The 16,065-nt window shown below is 40.6% G+C and overlaps 1 protein-coding gene across 8 annotated transcripts in view; it reads right to left on the minus strand.

Moving 5' to 3' along the window:
- Window positions 1-4,108: 4,108 nt before the first annotated feature.
- adgrb3 (adhesion G protein-coupled receptor B3) overlaps window positions 4,109-16,065 on the minus strand; it is a 132,370-nt gene continuing 120,413 nt past the window's right edge. For 5 of the 8 annotated variants that reach the window (XM_086044588.1, XM_086044585.1, XM_086044582.1 and 2 more), the window contains 9 exons: window positions 15,590-15,693; window positions 14,423-14,521; window positions 14,038-14,209; window positions 13,825-13,920; window positions 12,216-12,255; window positions 9,706-10,385; window positions 9,067-9,102; window positions 8,118-8,222; window positions 4,109-5,353 (listed from right to left, as the gene is read on the minus strand). In XM_086044588.1, coding sequence (XP_085900714.1) covers window positions 5,165-5,353; window positions 8,118-8,222; window positions 9,067-9,102; window positions 9,706-10,385; window positions 12,216-12,255; window positions 13,825-13,920; window positions 14,038-14,209; window positions 14,423-14,521; window positions 15,590-15,693 — 1,521 coding nt within the window. In that variant the 3' untranslated portion in view covers window positions 4,109-5,164. The remainder of the gene's footprint in view (window positions 5,354-8,117; window positions 8,223-9,066; window positions 9,103-9,705; window positions 10,386-12,215; window positions 12,256-13,824; window positions 13,921-14,037; window positions 14,210-14,422; window positions 14,522-15,589; window positions 15,694-16,065) is intronic. The other 3 variants (XM_086044583.1, XM_086044587.1, XM_086044584.1) reach the window with 3 other exon arrangements.

The following is a 16,065-nucleotide window of genomic DNA, read 5'->3' on the forward strand; positions in this document are numbered from 1 at the left end:
CAAAGGCACCTTGGTTGGAAATTAACTACTGTAGTGATTCTTGTGATTGACAGTATCTATCAAGTGATGCAGTGAACACTGTCTTCGGGTCTTATTAGGTGCACCTGACGTATTCTCAATTCCAAATCTCATGTGGGAGAAATTAAAAAGTGTTTTTCAGACATCCTTATTTTGCCCCTTAATGTGGATATGTATCAAATGAAAGTGACAGTTAAATACATCCATCCTTGGATTAGTGTTAGACACTCAGCCTTTGCCTGGGGCGGATTTGCATGAAATTTGCTAGGCTTGTTCAATTAGTGTTTGTGGCATACGTACCTTGTCACTGAGTATTGTGTGAGGCCGCTTTTAAACTTGCTTATTATGCGATATGCCGCCCCCATGTTGCTTGCTAATAAACGAAATAAGCCGTGAGCAAAAAAAAAAAAAAAACCCTTGAAACAGAGATGTGACAGATCAGTCCTGTTAAATATTTTCCTTGCTTCCTACGTCATCTTTTAGGCAAATTCATCCTGGGATAAAAGGATAAAACACTTTTTTTTTTTTTTTTTTTTTTAATGAATAGTCACTAGAAAACTGCCAGACTAGTGTGTAACCCTGTAATGTGGTCTACCCGCAATGAGAAACAACAATTGAGCAACACGATGCAAGACCGGTTAGTACGTCTACCTCACAGTTCTGAGGTTCTGTGTTTGAATCTGGCCGTTGTGTGTGGAGTTTGCACGTTAGTAAGCCCTAAACCTTTGCAAATTACAGTGTGTATTAAAGGGGATGAATTATGGAAATGTGGCTTTTTAATTTCTTATATAGGGGGCATGGTGGTCGACTGGTTAGCACGTCCGCCTCACAGTTCAGAGGTCGTGGGTTCGATCCCGGCACCGGCCTCCCTGTGTGGAGTTTGCATGTTCTCCCCGTGCCTGCGTGGGTTTTCTCCGGGTACTCCGGTTTCCTCCCACATTCCAAAAACATGCATGGTAAATTGATTGGACTCTCTAAAATTGCCCCTAGGTGTGATTGTGAGTGCGGATGTTTGTCTTTGTGTGCCCTGCGATTGGCTGGCAACCAATTCAGGGTGTCCCCCGCCTACTGCCCAAAGACAGCTGGGATAGGCTCCAGCACGCCCCGCGACCCTTGTGAGGATAAGCGGTACAGATAATGGATGGATGGATGTAATTGTGACACTGATGCAGAAATTGTGGAGTTTGAATTCTCCTCACAGGCCCTTCTGATGAAGCAACACTTTGCCTCAGCGATGCCCGTGGGAGCAGAGTGACGCGCGAAGGATCAATCTGATTGTTTCACTCACACTGTGGGCCCTCTCTATGTTCAAGCAGCCTGAGGGGGGGTTGCCACTCACTCCTTGGGGGGGCTGTCAGCATCCACAGCTCCATTTAGCAACAAGCAAAAAACATGGCCAGCGTGTGGTCTCAAGGGCATGCCATCTTGAGTCAGCACTATTATACACATATTTCTATAATCATTTTCTTGCCCACTCGTTTTCTAAAATTGGTGTTGTTACCCCAGCTTCACCATTTAGTTATCATCCCAATACAATCTGGATAATTTCCCAGAGCCTTGAAAACTGCTGTCATGAGACCACTCCTAAAGTAAAATGATCGTGATGCCACGGTACTGAACAACTATGCACCCATATCAAGCCTGATGTTTTTGGGTTAAGTCCTTGAGAGAATTGTTGATCAACAGCTCTCTTTCTTTCTCGCTTTCTTGTACCAAATAACTGCTTTGATGATTTCCAATCAGGTTTCAGGCCCCATCACAGCACTGAGACTGCTCTTATCAAAAAATAACATCCAAATGACGCCGGTAAAGTCTTAATCATAGTCCTTTGGGATCTGTGTGCTGCATGTTAGACCTAGTCAGTCATGCGATCCTATTACAATTTACAAGATTGGGTAGTCATCTCTGCACTCTAAAAACAGTTGGGTTAAAAATACCACAATTTTGGGTAAAAAATGTACCAATCCTCTACTTGGGTCAATTTGATCCAATTCTCTAGGTTGTTTTCTGCAAAAACAGAAGAAAGCGAGTAGTTTTCTACAAAACAAACCCAAAAATTGGACTGTTTTGTACAAAACAACGCAAGAATGTGGGTCAAATTGACCCAAATAGTGGATCGGTCCATTTTTAACACAACTGTTTTTAGAGTGTGGTATTTCATCTAAATTGATTAAAGCCCTATCTTGAGGACAGGAAGTACATTGAGAGAGGTGCCTTGTGGAGTCCCTCAAGAATCCATCCTAGTACTTCTTTTGTTCGTTCTGTACACGCTGTCCCTCACCTAATTAATACGTAGTATTAAAGTGTCCTGCCACAACTATGGAGATGGCCCTCAGATTTACATCTTACAAACAGCAGGTGGGACTTTGCACTCTCTCTGTCACTGCTTCATACCGATCACGGTGTGCATGCAAAACAACTATTTGCAAGACGGAAGTCATTGCCTTTGACACACAAAAACCAAATAAAGTGTCAGTCGTCACCTTCAATCTCCTACTCTAAAACCAAAATATAGGTGTAACATTGGACACACACTTTAGAAGCCACATCAAATCAGTCAGCCTTTTACCATCTCAAAAGCATTGCTAGAATCAACACTATACTGCTTTCACCAGCCTTAGCGAGACTTTGATCCATTGATTTTTCCAAAGTAAGTTAGTAGTTTTCACAACCTTCTCACAGAACTCTCTAACGAGCTTGAAGGACAGCTACACTATATCCAGAAAGCTGGTGCTCAGGTTCTGTAGAAGTACCACCAAAGCAGCCCTGTGCTCAGGTCTCCATACTGGCTTCATGGTGCGCAGAGAACAGACCTTAAAACAGTTTTGTATGTGCTATTTGATATTAACATAGAAATCTTTGTCTTTAAGTGAAATATAGATGCATATAAAATGTTATAACTTTTGTCTGTCTGTCCGTACGTCCGTCCATCCATCCATCCATCAATCATCCTATTTTTCAAAGTGACCCCAAACTTTTAAACGGTAGGCTTGTTTGGTCTCTGCTTGGTTTTAGTTCAACTCATACATAACTCATACCGAACCTTTCTACATTTGCTGACATTAAATTAGTATGAAAGGAGGTCCCTGAAGTCAACTTTGAAACCCTCAAACAGTTCATGTGATGACAAGTAAACATTGTTGATCATAAAAGACACTATACCTCCCCTCATGTTGCCGCTTCCTGTTGATTCTCAGTCACGCCACAGACCTTTTTTTTCCCTTTTGTTGACGCAGTACACGCTGTGCTGCCTACCCGCACACATAACTGATAACCTCAACGCATTTTTGCACCGTTTCACCCGTGCATTAAATGTTTAAAAGGAGAACCTTGTGGTGGTAAAGAAGCCCACTCACCTTCTGAATGTTTTCCACTCCAAATGAAACTAAAAAATCTGATGGAGGGATGAACTTATTAATAAACACATCAGTAAACTTTACAGTACAAACTATCAACAAGAAAGAGTGGCAATAAACTGAGCTGAAAGTCAAACTGACTTGAATACTAATAGTTTGGCCTGATCTATCTGTTTACGTCTTTCGAAAGGGACTATATAAATCTATTATTTAAAAGTTCAATTTTCATCCATTTTTCATTTGATACGTGACTCATTAATTCAGTATATTTCTATCTATCTATCCATCTATCCATCCAGCCAGCCATCAAGCCATCCAGCTATCCATATATCCATGCAGTGGATCGTGACCACAACATTGAAAATCTGCGTATAATTGACCCCCATTGAAATGCATTTGGCAGAAAAAAAATACTCATAAACCTCCAATAATGTCCATCCATCCATTATCTATACCGCTTATCCGCACAAGGGTCGCGGGCATGCTGGAGCCTATCCCAGCTGTCCTCGGGCAGTAGGCGGGGCACACCCTGAATTGGTTGCCAGCCAATTGCAGGGCACACAGAGACAAATATCCACACTCACAATCACACCTAGGGGCAATTTAGAGAGTCCGATCAACTTACCATGCAACGTTTTTTGGGATGTGGGAGGAAACCCCTCCAATAATGTGTTTTCCACAAAATAAAACGGTGGAAATGTGGAAAAAAAAACAAAAAACACATAAACTTGCACTTGAGTAAATGAAGAGTATCAATGAGTTTTTATTTTACTACAAACCACAATGTTGTGCTGCAGAATTAGTTTGAATTCCTGTGTTGGGTCAAAATGAATAGAGTTCTTTGTGAATTCAAAACAGCAATGAGAGAGAAACTCCAAGCAAACAACAAAGTTGACACCACATCTGAAGCAGTACGAACATATTTCCTCTTTTATTTACATTCCTTTTCAAATGTTAACATTTTCGCTATAACTTTTGATCAGGTTGGCATTATTTCATTTTTTTCCTCATTAAAATAAATTGGCACAATTAAAACATATGTAGACAAAAGTTTATTTACACCATACAACATTTTGTTTTGTTTTTTAAATATTTTATACAGGGCTGCAGATGGGAGAGCTTGCCGGGGATCCTTCAAGCGGGTTCCGCAGTATTAAAGTTGTGAAATATATTATTTATATAAAAGTGAGTATTATCTTTATTGCATTGAAAGCAATGAAGAATGTAGCCGGACAAACATTCATTTTAATATGACACAGAAGATACTCTTTGCCGCCCATGTTTCATACTAGAAAGTAAAAAGTGTCGCAATGGCCAAACGGACTGTTATAAACGTTTTAAAAACCTGCATAAATATATACATTGTGCTCCTGGGCCTAGTAGCAACCAGACCCAATGAAGCTGGGACCACATGGCGTGTCATTTGCTCTGTGAGGTTTCTTTTTGAAAGTGTATATATTTTTTTTCCCTTTCTCGCCAATTCCTCAAAAAGATAATTTGAAACACGTGATGGTAGATATTGTACACCAGGCTGCCCCGCACTAAGTACACTAGTGAGAATACAAAAAAGTAACACTGATGGTTTTCCTTATCCCTTTTTTCCCCCATAGTTCCTCTCTCTCTTTCTTCAGTCTTGTATTGGCACATAAAGTCCCTGCCATGCTCCGATTATCCCGACATGAATGCCAAGGCTGTTGGAAAAGTCTGTTGCTTTATTCAGTGCAAAATACTTCTAATCACTTCTTCTTCGTCTTCTCCCCCTTCCCGAGTTTGCATTTTCTCCTTCACCTTTAGACCTCTGTTTGGAAATCCCCCTCTTGGACGTCCAAGGGGAGGTTGACACACTTTTCCCACTCGGCGGGCGTCATTTCCAGTGAGTCCTTGGCGCTAGAGTCTAGTACATTCATAGTGGCGTAATTCTGGTACTCGCACGCCGGGTTGTAGCTCTCCCATGGGTTCTTGTTTGGCATTGCCTTGTCCTGTGAACACGGCCACGTTAGTCAGTACCACATCTTTATCACATGGAGTTTTATACCCACAATACTATGCAGTGATCACCCCTAATAGTCGGGATACGTTCCAGAGCCACCCGCAATCTGCATCTGAAAATCCGAAATATAGAGAGACCTACAAGTTTCACCCCTCCTACCTGCTTCAAACACATTTAAAAAAAAATTTCCCACCAATATTGTGACCTATTCTCTGTGCAACCCAAAATTTAATATTTCCAAGAAGGGAAGTAAATATGAACAACTGAGATAATGTAGTTGTGTTCACAACCACATTATCTCAGTTGTTTATTTTTTCATCCCCTCTCTAAAATATTGTACAGGCTATAGGTCATATGATTGATTTAAAATGTTTTGAAAAGATCCATCTAGGTCTAGTTATTTTATATCACAAAAACATTTGAACAGGGGTGTGTAGAATTTTTAAATCCACTGCATGCTCTTTCTATGTGAGCCATTTGTCTTGGTGCTCTCGCACTGACAGCCCCAAAGATGCTGTTGCATATAGGAAGGACGCTCTGCTCGCAGGCAGGGAATATGAAATGGAAAGTCATTTCTGAGAGAATCACTGCAGTAGATTCATTGGTAGTGGAAGGGGGGAGTTGGAAAAAAAAGGAGGGAGCGGTGTGTGCATGTGTGCTGATCTTCTATAGGCTTGCATTTGCACTATAAGAAGGAAAAGGAGTTAATGCGACCTTATGAAAAGGCGCTACGTTATATGAACTCTATATTTATGTTATTATTATCATAGATTATTATTGTAGATCATTGTTTAGATAAAGTCACATGAACCTGTAAAGTTTATAGTGTATTTCAGCCGAAACACAAATATACCTAAATTTTGTGAGTAGTGTATAATATAAGTCACAGCCTTGCAAAGTCTATTTAGAAGTCCACACAATCTTCTATTTAATGGTCTATGCACCTCGGATGCTGTATTTTTGATTTAGCGCTACGTGATGTTTGTAGACGTGTGTATATCAATTGTCTTGCGGTGATTTAGACGTCTGGCTCGCGGTGACAGAGAATATCCGATCCGTCCGATATGAATCGACATATCTGATTCAAATCAGATTTTTATCCATCTATGACAGAAGCTTTATTCAGATCGGAAGGTTTATGATTCTGCATTTTTTTTCTGCTTACAGTGGTGCCTTTTATGCTGCCTATAAAAGCTTTTCCGCCATTTTCCAAGTCACTGTTCTGTATAAATGGCACAGACACATAATGGCAGGGCTGGTCGAACCGACAATTTTCCATTTTCTGAGTTTATATTGGAACCATGACAGAAACGTGAACAGTGTCTACAAATTTAACGGCAAGACCTAAGTTTCATAATACTGTCATTTGTCCTGCTCTATTGTGTTCAAGGTACCTGCCAAATTTAAAACATGTATTTTAAATAATTCTTTTTTTTTTTTATTTTTTTTATTTTTTTTTTACAAGGGTTTTGCTGTACAGACAGTTCTTGGTGAACAACAAAGTTCTGTTCCTAAAGTGGAAATGTAACCCAAATGTGAATGTCGGAACACACCGTAGTCTTTGATTAATTTATTCTAATGCAGTGTTAAATGTCACTTTGAAATATCCTTATACACTGTTTTATCAATGATGATAACGTTAATCAGAAATACAGTTGTAGACATTCTGAATGTTTTTTTTTAAAGAAAATAACAAAAAAAATAAAGATTAAAAATAAAAATGATAAAGATTTTCTAAGTGACCCCACAATAGTGTAGTTGTGTTTTCATGGAATACAAGAAATTGTCATGGTGACCCCAAACCGAGCAGTATTGTCTGTTTACATTAATCAGTGATATATAATCCAAATCAAATCCAGATTTGTCAAGTGATTTAAGTTGTGCGAAGAACAAATATCATTGTGTTTTGTTAAGCGTGGCATTGTTTATAACCTTTGAACAATGGCTTTTTGGATTTTAAGTTTTTTTTTTTTAACTCAAATTTGCACACAGCTTGTGTTAAAAGCCATTGTTGCTGTCTGATAAAAACTGTATACTGTCACACCGGACATCATACACCTAATGATTTAAAGCTGGGTGCTGTGAGTGAGTACAAACAGTTATACATCCCGCTGGCTCGATATCTACGGTGTAAAAGGCAAAGGCGGATTAATGTCAGATCATCTGTTACAGCTCTCATGCGGCTATTTTGCAGGATCAAGGTGTCAAATAGGCAACTGACATGACAAATATCCGAAGTGGGTCACATGGGAGAAATAAAATGGGAATTGTGTCATCGTGTAAATGCAGCCTTAGAAGAACAGCACACTTCAGGTCAGGTAGGGATGCTGATAGATTAAATCATCTGCCATGCATTCATGGTTAAAAAAAAAAAAGGATGGTGTTGCTAAGTAGATAAATGTGTATGTAAATCAAAGTGCATTCATGGCCTTGCATTGGAATGGATGCACTCTCGACAGCAGCTACATTAGCAAACGTCTTTCTTCCCTGTGACTGGCCTTGTGGAGAAAATGCATCTTTTCTTACAAAAAATAAAAATAAAAATTGGGGAGGGGCGGGGGGACCAAGCTGTCGCCCAAATAACCCCGCTGCTCCCCATGGCCAGCTGCTGGCGCTGTATGAAACAACAACCTGTTCTCCATAACCTCTCATTAGTACAATTACACACACGTAGCCTGCACTGCACATCTACAAGCTACAACTGGATTTGAATGTAGCTGAGATCCACCCCCCACTGGTTTCCTGTTACTCACCATGCTCCCCATATTTGGTATGTCTCGAAATCGGTCCAGGGTTTGAAATTTCTGATTCAGTTCCTGGAACAGCTCCATGTGTCTTTTCCTGGTGTGCATGACTTTCTGCAATGGCAAGGGTTTTTGCTTTGGTATTGACAGCCAATAATGCAAATGCATCTTCTCTCCACCCACTCGCACTCTGATCAATGTGTTAGTGTCAAGGTTTGCTTGTAGGCCAGGTTTCAAACAGATCTGCTCGGGTCTGCATATATATATACTGTAACGTACCGCCAAAATAAAGGAAACATTGGGATGATTTGTAAGAGGACGGCAGAAGTACTTAATTCAAAATGGCAGGAGTAACCGAATCTAACTTGATTCTTTTGTGACAAATTGCCTCATTTAACGTTTTGTTGGCGTAAGAGGAACCCTTATAATCCAATCTTGGCCCAGGGCTTCCATTTAAAGGGGTTGCTGTGTATCTACTTTAAAGCAAAATGCTCCCCATGCCAGAAACACTGCCAGAAGCTTTCATTCCGTTTCCTTTACTTTGAAAGGGTGTACTAAACATATATACATGCAGTAAAACCTGATTTGGCAATGCAAAGGAGTGTGAAAACCTGCCAAAAGAGGGGTGGAATTTGCACGCCAAGACTAGTGGTTCAAATCAGACATGAAATGTGCAAATGACTTTAAAAGCATATCGTTTAAAAATCAGCACAGAGGCGATGGATGAAGGAGATGGAGGACAAAATGTTGATGAGAACGCGGGCTCTGTTTGTCAGTTGAGAGCCTGGCTTTTACCTTAACTACATAGCGTGACAATAAATCTTGTAAACTCCAATAAGCTTAAGAGGCACAACAAGTTCGAGTAAATCAAATGACAAACACAAGGATGGCTTTACTCTGTATATTAAAAAAAATAGATAGATGCATGTCTTGAGGCAAGGAACGTGTTTTAACATACCTCAAAGTCCAGATCTGAATATCGTGATTTTCTTCTCTGTTAAAAGAAAGATAAAGAAAGATTTAAAAGCCAGTTACAAGTTTACAACACATAAAAAAGCTTTATCACATCTGTCTTTACAAATTCAGTGGCACCTTGACTTAATTCAAATCAATTAAGTCAAGGTGCCACTGAATTTGTAAAGACAGATGTGTACGAAGCTTGTAGCTCAATTTACTTGCATAACAAAGAAATGTTACCCATTGGAATGCATTGTAATTTCATTATTCCATTCCAGTGCCCCCCAAAACATTTTGTTATGATTTTTTTCAAACACTGCAAGTCAAAGAGTTGAGCAAATTAAAACAATTAAAAACTTTAATTGAAGTAGATGAATTAACTGTCCTTCATTCATTGTTCATTTGCCTTCATTTTAACGTAAGACTAGCCTGTATGTATAATAAATCTGCTAATGTTTATTGTAATGCTGATTAATTTATTGCTTGTGTTTGTTAAAAAAAATACGTGGTAACAGAGCTTGAAAAAAATGCATATTAAATTGCAATTGCAATATTGAGGGGAAAAAAATTTGCAATTATCTTATTTTTCTACAGTAAATTGTTCCACCCTATTGCATCTTATGCAGTATATAGCGTATACCTCTAAGGAGCTCATGGAGATTGTCGAGCCCGTCTCACTCCTCGAGAGGCCAGCGCTCTCCTCCATCTCAGCGAGGAAGTTCTTGACGGCCGTGCGGGGTTCAAAGGGCAGGTTCTGCATCTGCTCCGGGGCGCTGGGGTACTGCTGCTCCAGGTTCACATTCATGTGGTCCACGCCTGACGGGCTGATGTTGAAGTCAGGGCTCATCTTGTAATGCATCAGCCTCTCGTGCGGCAGCGTATCCATGGTGATGTTCATCTTGGTGTCCTCCTTCAAGTGGGCTGGCAGGGTAGCAGACCCCGAAAACGCGGCCGCCGAGGCACGGGGCATGACGATGTAGTCCGTCTCCATCATCTGGCCCTGCGGCGGGTGGCCTTCCATGTCGTGGGTGCCCATGTTCTGGTCACTCTGGCGCATGGCGTCGTCGGTGCACAGGTAAACGGTGCGGCGCAGGTCGGCGTTGTTGTCTCCCATCGACTGCTCCTTTAGCTCGCCCACTCCCATGGGCATGTGCAGTGCCGAAGGCTGCTGGATGATCACTTTGGAGATGATGTTGCCAGGCAGCGTCGAGTAGTTGAGGCCTTCAGGAGGTTTCTCGTCCTCCTCGTCATTGAGGGATATGCGGGAAAGCGTGCCGGTGACTGTAGCGGCGCGACATGAGCCCATGTCCTTGTGGAGGGCTGACAGAGAGGAATCATATGTTTGAAATCAGCATGTCTGTCACAGTGTGCTCATTATCATAGTAGCATATTTCCAATTAATATCATCCAACTTGTAAAGGAAGTGAGTAAGGGTGGGCTGACAGCCAAAATTAAAGACTGACCTTCATGACTTCATCTGATGCTTTTATCTTAACAGAATGCCACATGAAACAAACTGCCTCATTAAATTCTTTAAAAGTACCTGTCAAGCAATCAAGTGTTTTTTTTTCTTTTCAATTAGTCTCACCTAATAAAAAACACACTTGTCACCTCTGAAATTTTTAAACCAAAAAGGCCGATAATGCTGACCCAAATCCCAATTTTTGAATTTAAATATAACAGATTCTAACATAAGCACAACAAATTACATTCTGATCTAAGATATATAAGTGTCAGAATATGTTACATTTATTTTTATTAATTGCCACCCAAGGCATGTTCCGGATCAAATCCAAACAAAATATGATGGCCTCTGACCCTGCATACACATAGCAAGATGACTTTAACAACCTTTAAGCTTGTTATGCCTTAAGTACATTCTCATCAATGTTTACACTGGAGGCGACAGCGTAGAATGCGTCTTGTGCACTACTAATATAATTGTAAAACTGTGAGCACAGAGAGTAATTTGTGAAATGCACTGCAGGTTTTACTACCGTCTGATTCTGGTCATGATTTATTCATGACACCTGACTGCTTTTGATTTTTTGTGTCAGGTAGGTGCACTTTAGTTTGACAGGACTGCGCCGTGTTGAGGGATGTGGACCAAAAGACTTTCTGGGAGCTGTGAATAAGTCTGACTTTGAGAACCAGGGCTGGGTTTAACCCTTTGGGATTTTTTTTTTTATTATTTAACAACTCTTAAAACATACTCTTGTCGCAGTGGCTCAAAAGTACAAAAGAAAAAGAAAGGCTAAGGAAATATTACCTTTCCAGACCTAAATATCACGAGGAACATTCTCCTAAGATATGAACTCATATTTCTGATGGTGTCAAACATATTTATAGAAAGCCTAATGACAGCGTGATAGTGTAGTGGTACACACGCCCGAGTTGTGTGCGGGCAGCGTGGGATCGATTCCCGCTCAGTGACAGTGTCTATGTGTGCCCTGCGACTGGCTGGCGACCAGTTCGGGGTGTAGTCTGCCTTCGCCCATTGACGGCTGGGATAGGCTCCAGCAACTCCCCGCGACCCTGTTTCGGATAAGCGGTTTGGAAGATGACATGACATGACATAATGACAGCGTGCCATGCAGCACAAAGCGGCTGTTGTTGAAATGCACAGCAGACTGTTTTCACTGAATAAACTTCATATAAAAGGAGTAGCCAACAGCTCTTTTTATACTGTTTTGTTCTCAGATTAAAGTCAGTGCTTTGGTAACTGTGAAAAACTCCTGTGGGGATTGTTGGCTGTTACGTAACTGCAGCTATTTTTACTGTATAACCTCTTTTTGGGGTTTTTAGTTGCAAGTAGAGGAGATTGTTGTTACAGTGCTCAGCATAAATAAGTACATCCCAACAGATTTGTTAAAGAAAAAATACATTCCTTTCAGAATCAATATTCAATGGCATACTATATTACAAAATACTCCCACAAATGTGGGCCAGTGATTGCAAAGGCAATGTAATAATCCAATTGATTATTTTCACGTCGCAAATAGACACACCTCTGAAACTTTGGCAAAGCAAAATTTTTTATTAAAAAATGAAGTCGAACCATATTCAGATTTATGAAAATTGTTCATGTGTTGAAACTTTACTTAATCTAATCTAGCGTACTTTTGGCATTGTAAGTGTATGTGCTCTTACCTGATCGGCAGGCAATATCTACGTCCTTCTCGAAATCCGTCTGCAAATAAGGGATCGTGTGATCAGTAAGACATATGAGAAACACCTCTTAGTATGATGCAGGTCAGTTAAACTAAAACTTTACTAAAGCGGAAGTCAACCCAAACATACTTTTTTCAACCATATGTTCTATGCAATGCCACTCATTGAAACAAGGCATTCTGATAAATATTGCGTTTGTGGAATAAGAGTTAATCCAACTGTTTTCATCCATCTCTGAGGGCGTCCATTTTGTCACTTCTGTCGACTAAAAATGACATCACAACTGCTTAGGGCTCAGGTAACGATCACTGCTTTCTGAAGCTGAGCCGTGATTGGTCGTTGCCTGAGCCCTGAGCAGTTGTGATGTCATTTTCGTCGACAGAAGGGACAAAATGGCCATCTGAGAGGGCTAAAAATGGGTGGATTTTGCTTCTTAACTCATATTCCACAAATGCAATATTTATCAGAATGCCTGCTGCGGGCCTGCTGGGAAAATATTCTTGAGAAAAATGTTTGGGTTGATTTCCCATTTAAATACATTTTTTAAAGGCATGCTTTTCAACATTTCAGAATTTGTGGTGGATCCTTTTAGAACCCTAATGAAGTGGCTGGTGAGCGCATATCTGTGCATGACGATGCAAATGGGAAAGGGAGGCATTTTGCACCTGCTGCAAATGACCGCGTTGAACAGAGCGAGCCGGACGCCACTCTGCTTTTGTGAAGACTATTTCCCTCACAGGGGTATTACAATACTAATGGCAGATCATTTCTCCGACATGCCAGTGGTATCGTGGCGCTAGATGAAGAAACTGACATCCCAATTTCAAAGGTCGGGCCGAGAGCGATGCTCCATTATCCCAGGAGAGGAAATGATAGAGATGCGTGCCTGATGGGGATGGGGTCAGTAATTTCAATCAAACGCAAATAAAGGGTTGAGCTTTAAGGGTCTATGAGGAGCCTTAATGTCATGTAGTATCTACTCAGGGATAATTACGAGACAATAAAAAACAATGCGCTGCGAAATGATGGCATATATTGTTGAACCTCTAAGGTAGATGACACCCTTTAAGAGATGCTGGTCGATTTCAGATCTAGAAACAAAATTCGCTAAAATAGTTGGTGTAAAATTAAAATGAGAATGTGGGTGAGATTTACAAACTGACTCATGAGAAGATTAAATGCAATTCATTGTGTGGCATATATTCCATCCTCCTTCATTTATCATTATTGACTTATCCATTTTACACTGACCTGCCCGGACAGAGGTGCATGACTAATTTGCATAAAGAAAACCAGCTGACTCAGCGAGGTTGCAAGAACCCAGAGTTGAGTGTGCACGGTTTTCTGGTGTACATCGTTATTGTCAACTTATGTTGACATTGCCATATTGGACTGAGCAGCCAGGACAGAAGCACATATATTACTTTCTTAAATCTAAGGGTCCAGCTTCATCAACAGTATCGTACTGTCCGGATCAGTTCTTTTGACTACCCTTTACAACTTTTGACAATTGAAAAGCAAATAAAGCAAAAGTAACATACTAAACTGAATGTGGCTCCGATGATAAAAGTGGAGAAAACGCACTTACCATGATTTGAGCATGGCCATTAGGAAAGCCCCCTGTTGCATCACCACTGATCGGATCTTGGCAGTTTCTGAGTCGACATCTAAATGCATCTTGGACCTAAGGACAAAAATATTTGTCATCGTTTGGTCTCGTTCTTGTCAATACATTTGGATAAAATCGGGAAGATAAGGCAGCTCCAATATCAAAAATAGTTTCTGAAAAAAATGGCTCTACCTCTCGCCGTAGGATACAGTGCACCATCACTATGACAAAACCCTGCAGCGAGTCAAAGACTGCAAAGAGGATTTGAAAGAGGATGGAGCGCTTGTCCGTCATGGCAAGCACTGCGGACATCCAGGTCAAGGCCAGCAGGGGCAGGACGACGCAGGAGCTCCATAGGGACGCCCTGAGAGGATTTACAGAAGAAATAAGGCATATTATTGCCTGGTATTAGTGGTCACCTAAGGGCTGTTAATTCACAAGCACAGCTCAGACATTTTTTTTTTCCGCCGTGATCTGATTTATCGCGCTAACAGCAGTTGCCATGGCAGTGGCTCTGCATTATCGAGGTGGACCTGCTGTATATGCAGCATTGTCTTATTGATTCGCAGTCACTTACATTGCGTTGCTCGCTGTAGTCGCTGACAAGGCAGTCGTTGATACAACACCACATTTGGCGCACTTGAGAGTCAAACCTGTGTGCGGCTCACTCATCTGTCTGTGGGGCATAAGAGACAACGGCGTGACCAACAACGCTAACAACCACAAACTGTGCATCGTTAAATATTAGCAACGGCACACGCAGCCAGCGTGTGGGCGTAATATAGTTTCATCTTGGACTTATTCTGCCAACAAAATATGTATTCATGTCGCTCCCATGAGAAAGCTGACCTCTTTATGTCCGATGATTTCCTTTAGACAACACTTTAAATAAGATCCAACTCTGTTTATGTTTAAAGCAGCTGTAAATGGTGAATGGTTTTTTTCTCTACAAATCCTCCTCAAATTCTGCAATTTACACTAATGCAACTGTCAAAAATACAAATTTACAGCAGCAAACGCGCGTTGGCTGACCGAAGTGAAGGTAATAGATTATGGATGCAATGATGAAGCTATTTAACAGCTCAAGAAAAATAAGCCTTGTGACCTGTTGGTTCTAATGTCACTGGCCCCATAGGACACATCATTTAGCTAACGTCTGACTATACACAATACTGTATAATATTTACACTTCGCTTCAAATGTAATGGAACAGTGGAGCAAATTTTAGTAGACCGAAAACATTTAAGTTTGACATCAAAAGATGAATATGAAGCAAGAGATCACAATTTCAGGATTTATTTCCAGGTGCTTACTTTCGTCATTATTTTTTTCTGGTTAAATAAAGTAACCGATTGATTGTTTGACCTATTTTGAGCTCATACCCAAAGTTTTCAGTCCACAGACAACAATTAAATGAACTGGCTTCACTGGTCCAATACTCAGTGAACAGGGTAAATACATATTTAAGGTAAAAAAAACAGAACATGGACATGGTCAGAAGCTTACAAACGGCAAAACAATCTAACAGAAATGTAGACGTTAAACATACACTAACCTATTTATACATTATGTCTTGACATAAAAACTAATTATTTAAAAGGTGAAGAAAAATTCAAACCAGCAGTGCAAACACATCTGAACTGTATTATTAGACCAGAACCAGAACATGAGATCGAATTAGTTGTTATTACTCATGCGGTCTTGAAATAATGAATAATAAAAGAAGAAAAATGAAGGTACTAACAAGGACGTGCTGTCATACCCTGCTCGATGCGTCATCTTCTTGTCCAGTATGCCGTCTCTGGACACTAATTTATTAAATACCAGAATACCGATCACCATGTTGACCTGCAAGTGACGGAAAGAAATCGTCAATAAATCATGCCAATGCAACAATTATTTTAAACTTAATGTTAAAAGCAAGGGTTTGCCAAGATGACATTTTCCATTAGCAGCGAATGATTGATGTCATTGTCCCATTTTTCTCCCCATCTCACTTTTGCGTGTGTGCACTGAGCTTCGACCTCTAGCTTCTGTTTTTTTCTTCTTCCTCATATCTGTCACATTTCAGCCAGTGGATGAGCCATGCCGTGCACACTCAGTCCGGCACGGCAGCCTTAGGAAAAGATCTGCCTAATAAGAAACACTTTTGCTCTCAAAGGCACCTTCATCCAGCATTAGCAGCAACTTCACTGACAGAAAACTGGAGCAGCAGTGTGC

Source organism: Filicampus tigris, chromosome 11, assembly GCF_054856515.1.
Source record: "Filicampus tigris isolate MCC_2025a chromosome 11, RoL_Ftig_1.0, whole genome shotgun sequence".
Classification (NCBI taxonomy): domain Eukaryota; kingdom Metazoa; phylum Chordata; class Actinopteri; order Syngnathiformes; family Syngnathidae; genus Filicampus; species Filicampus tigris.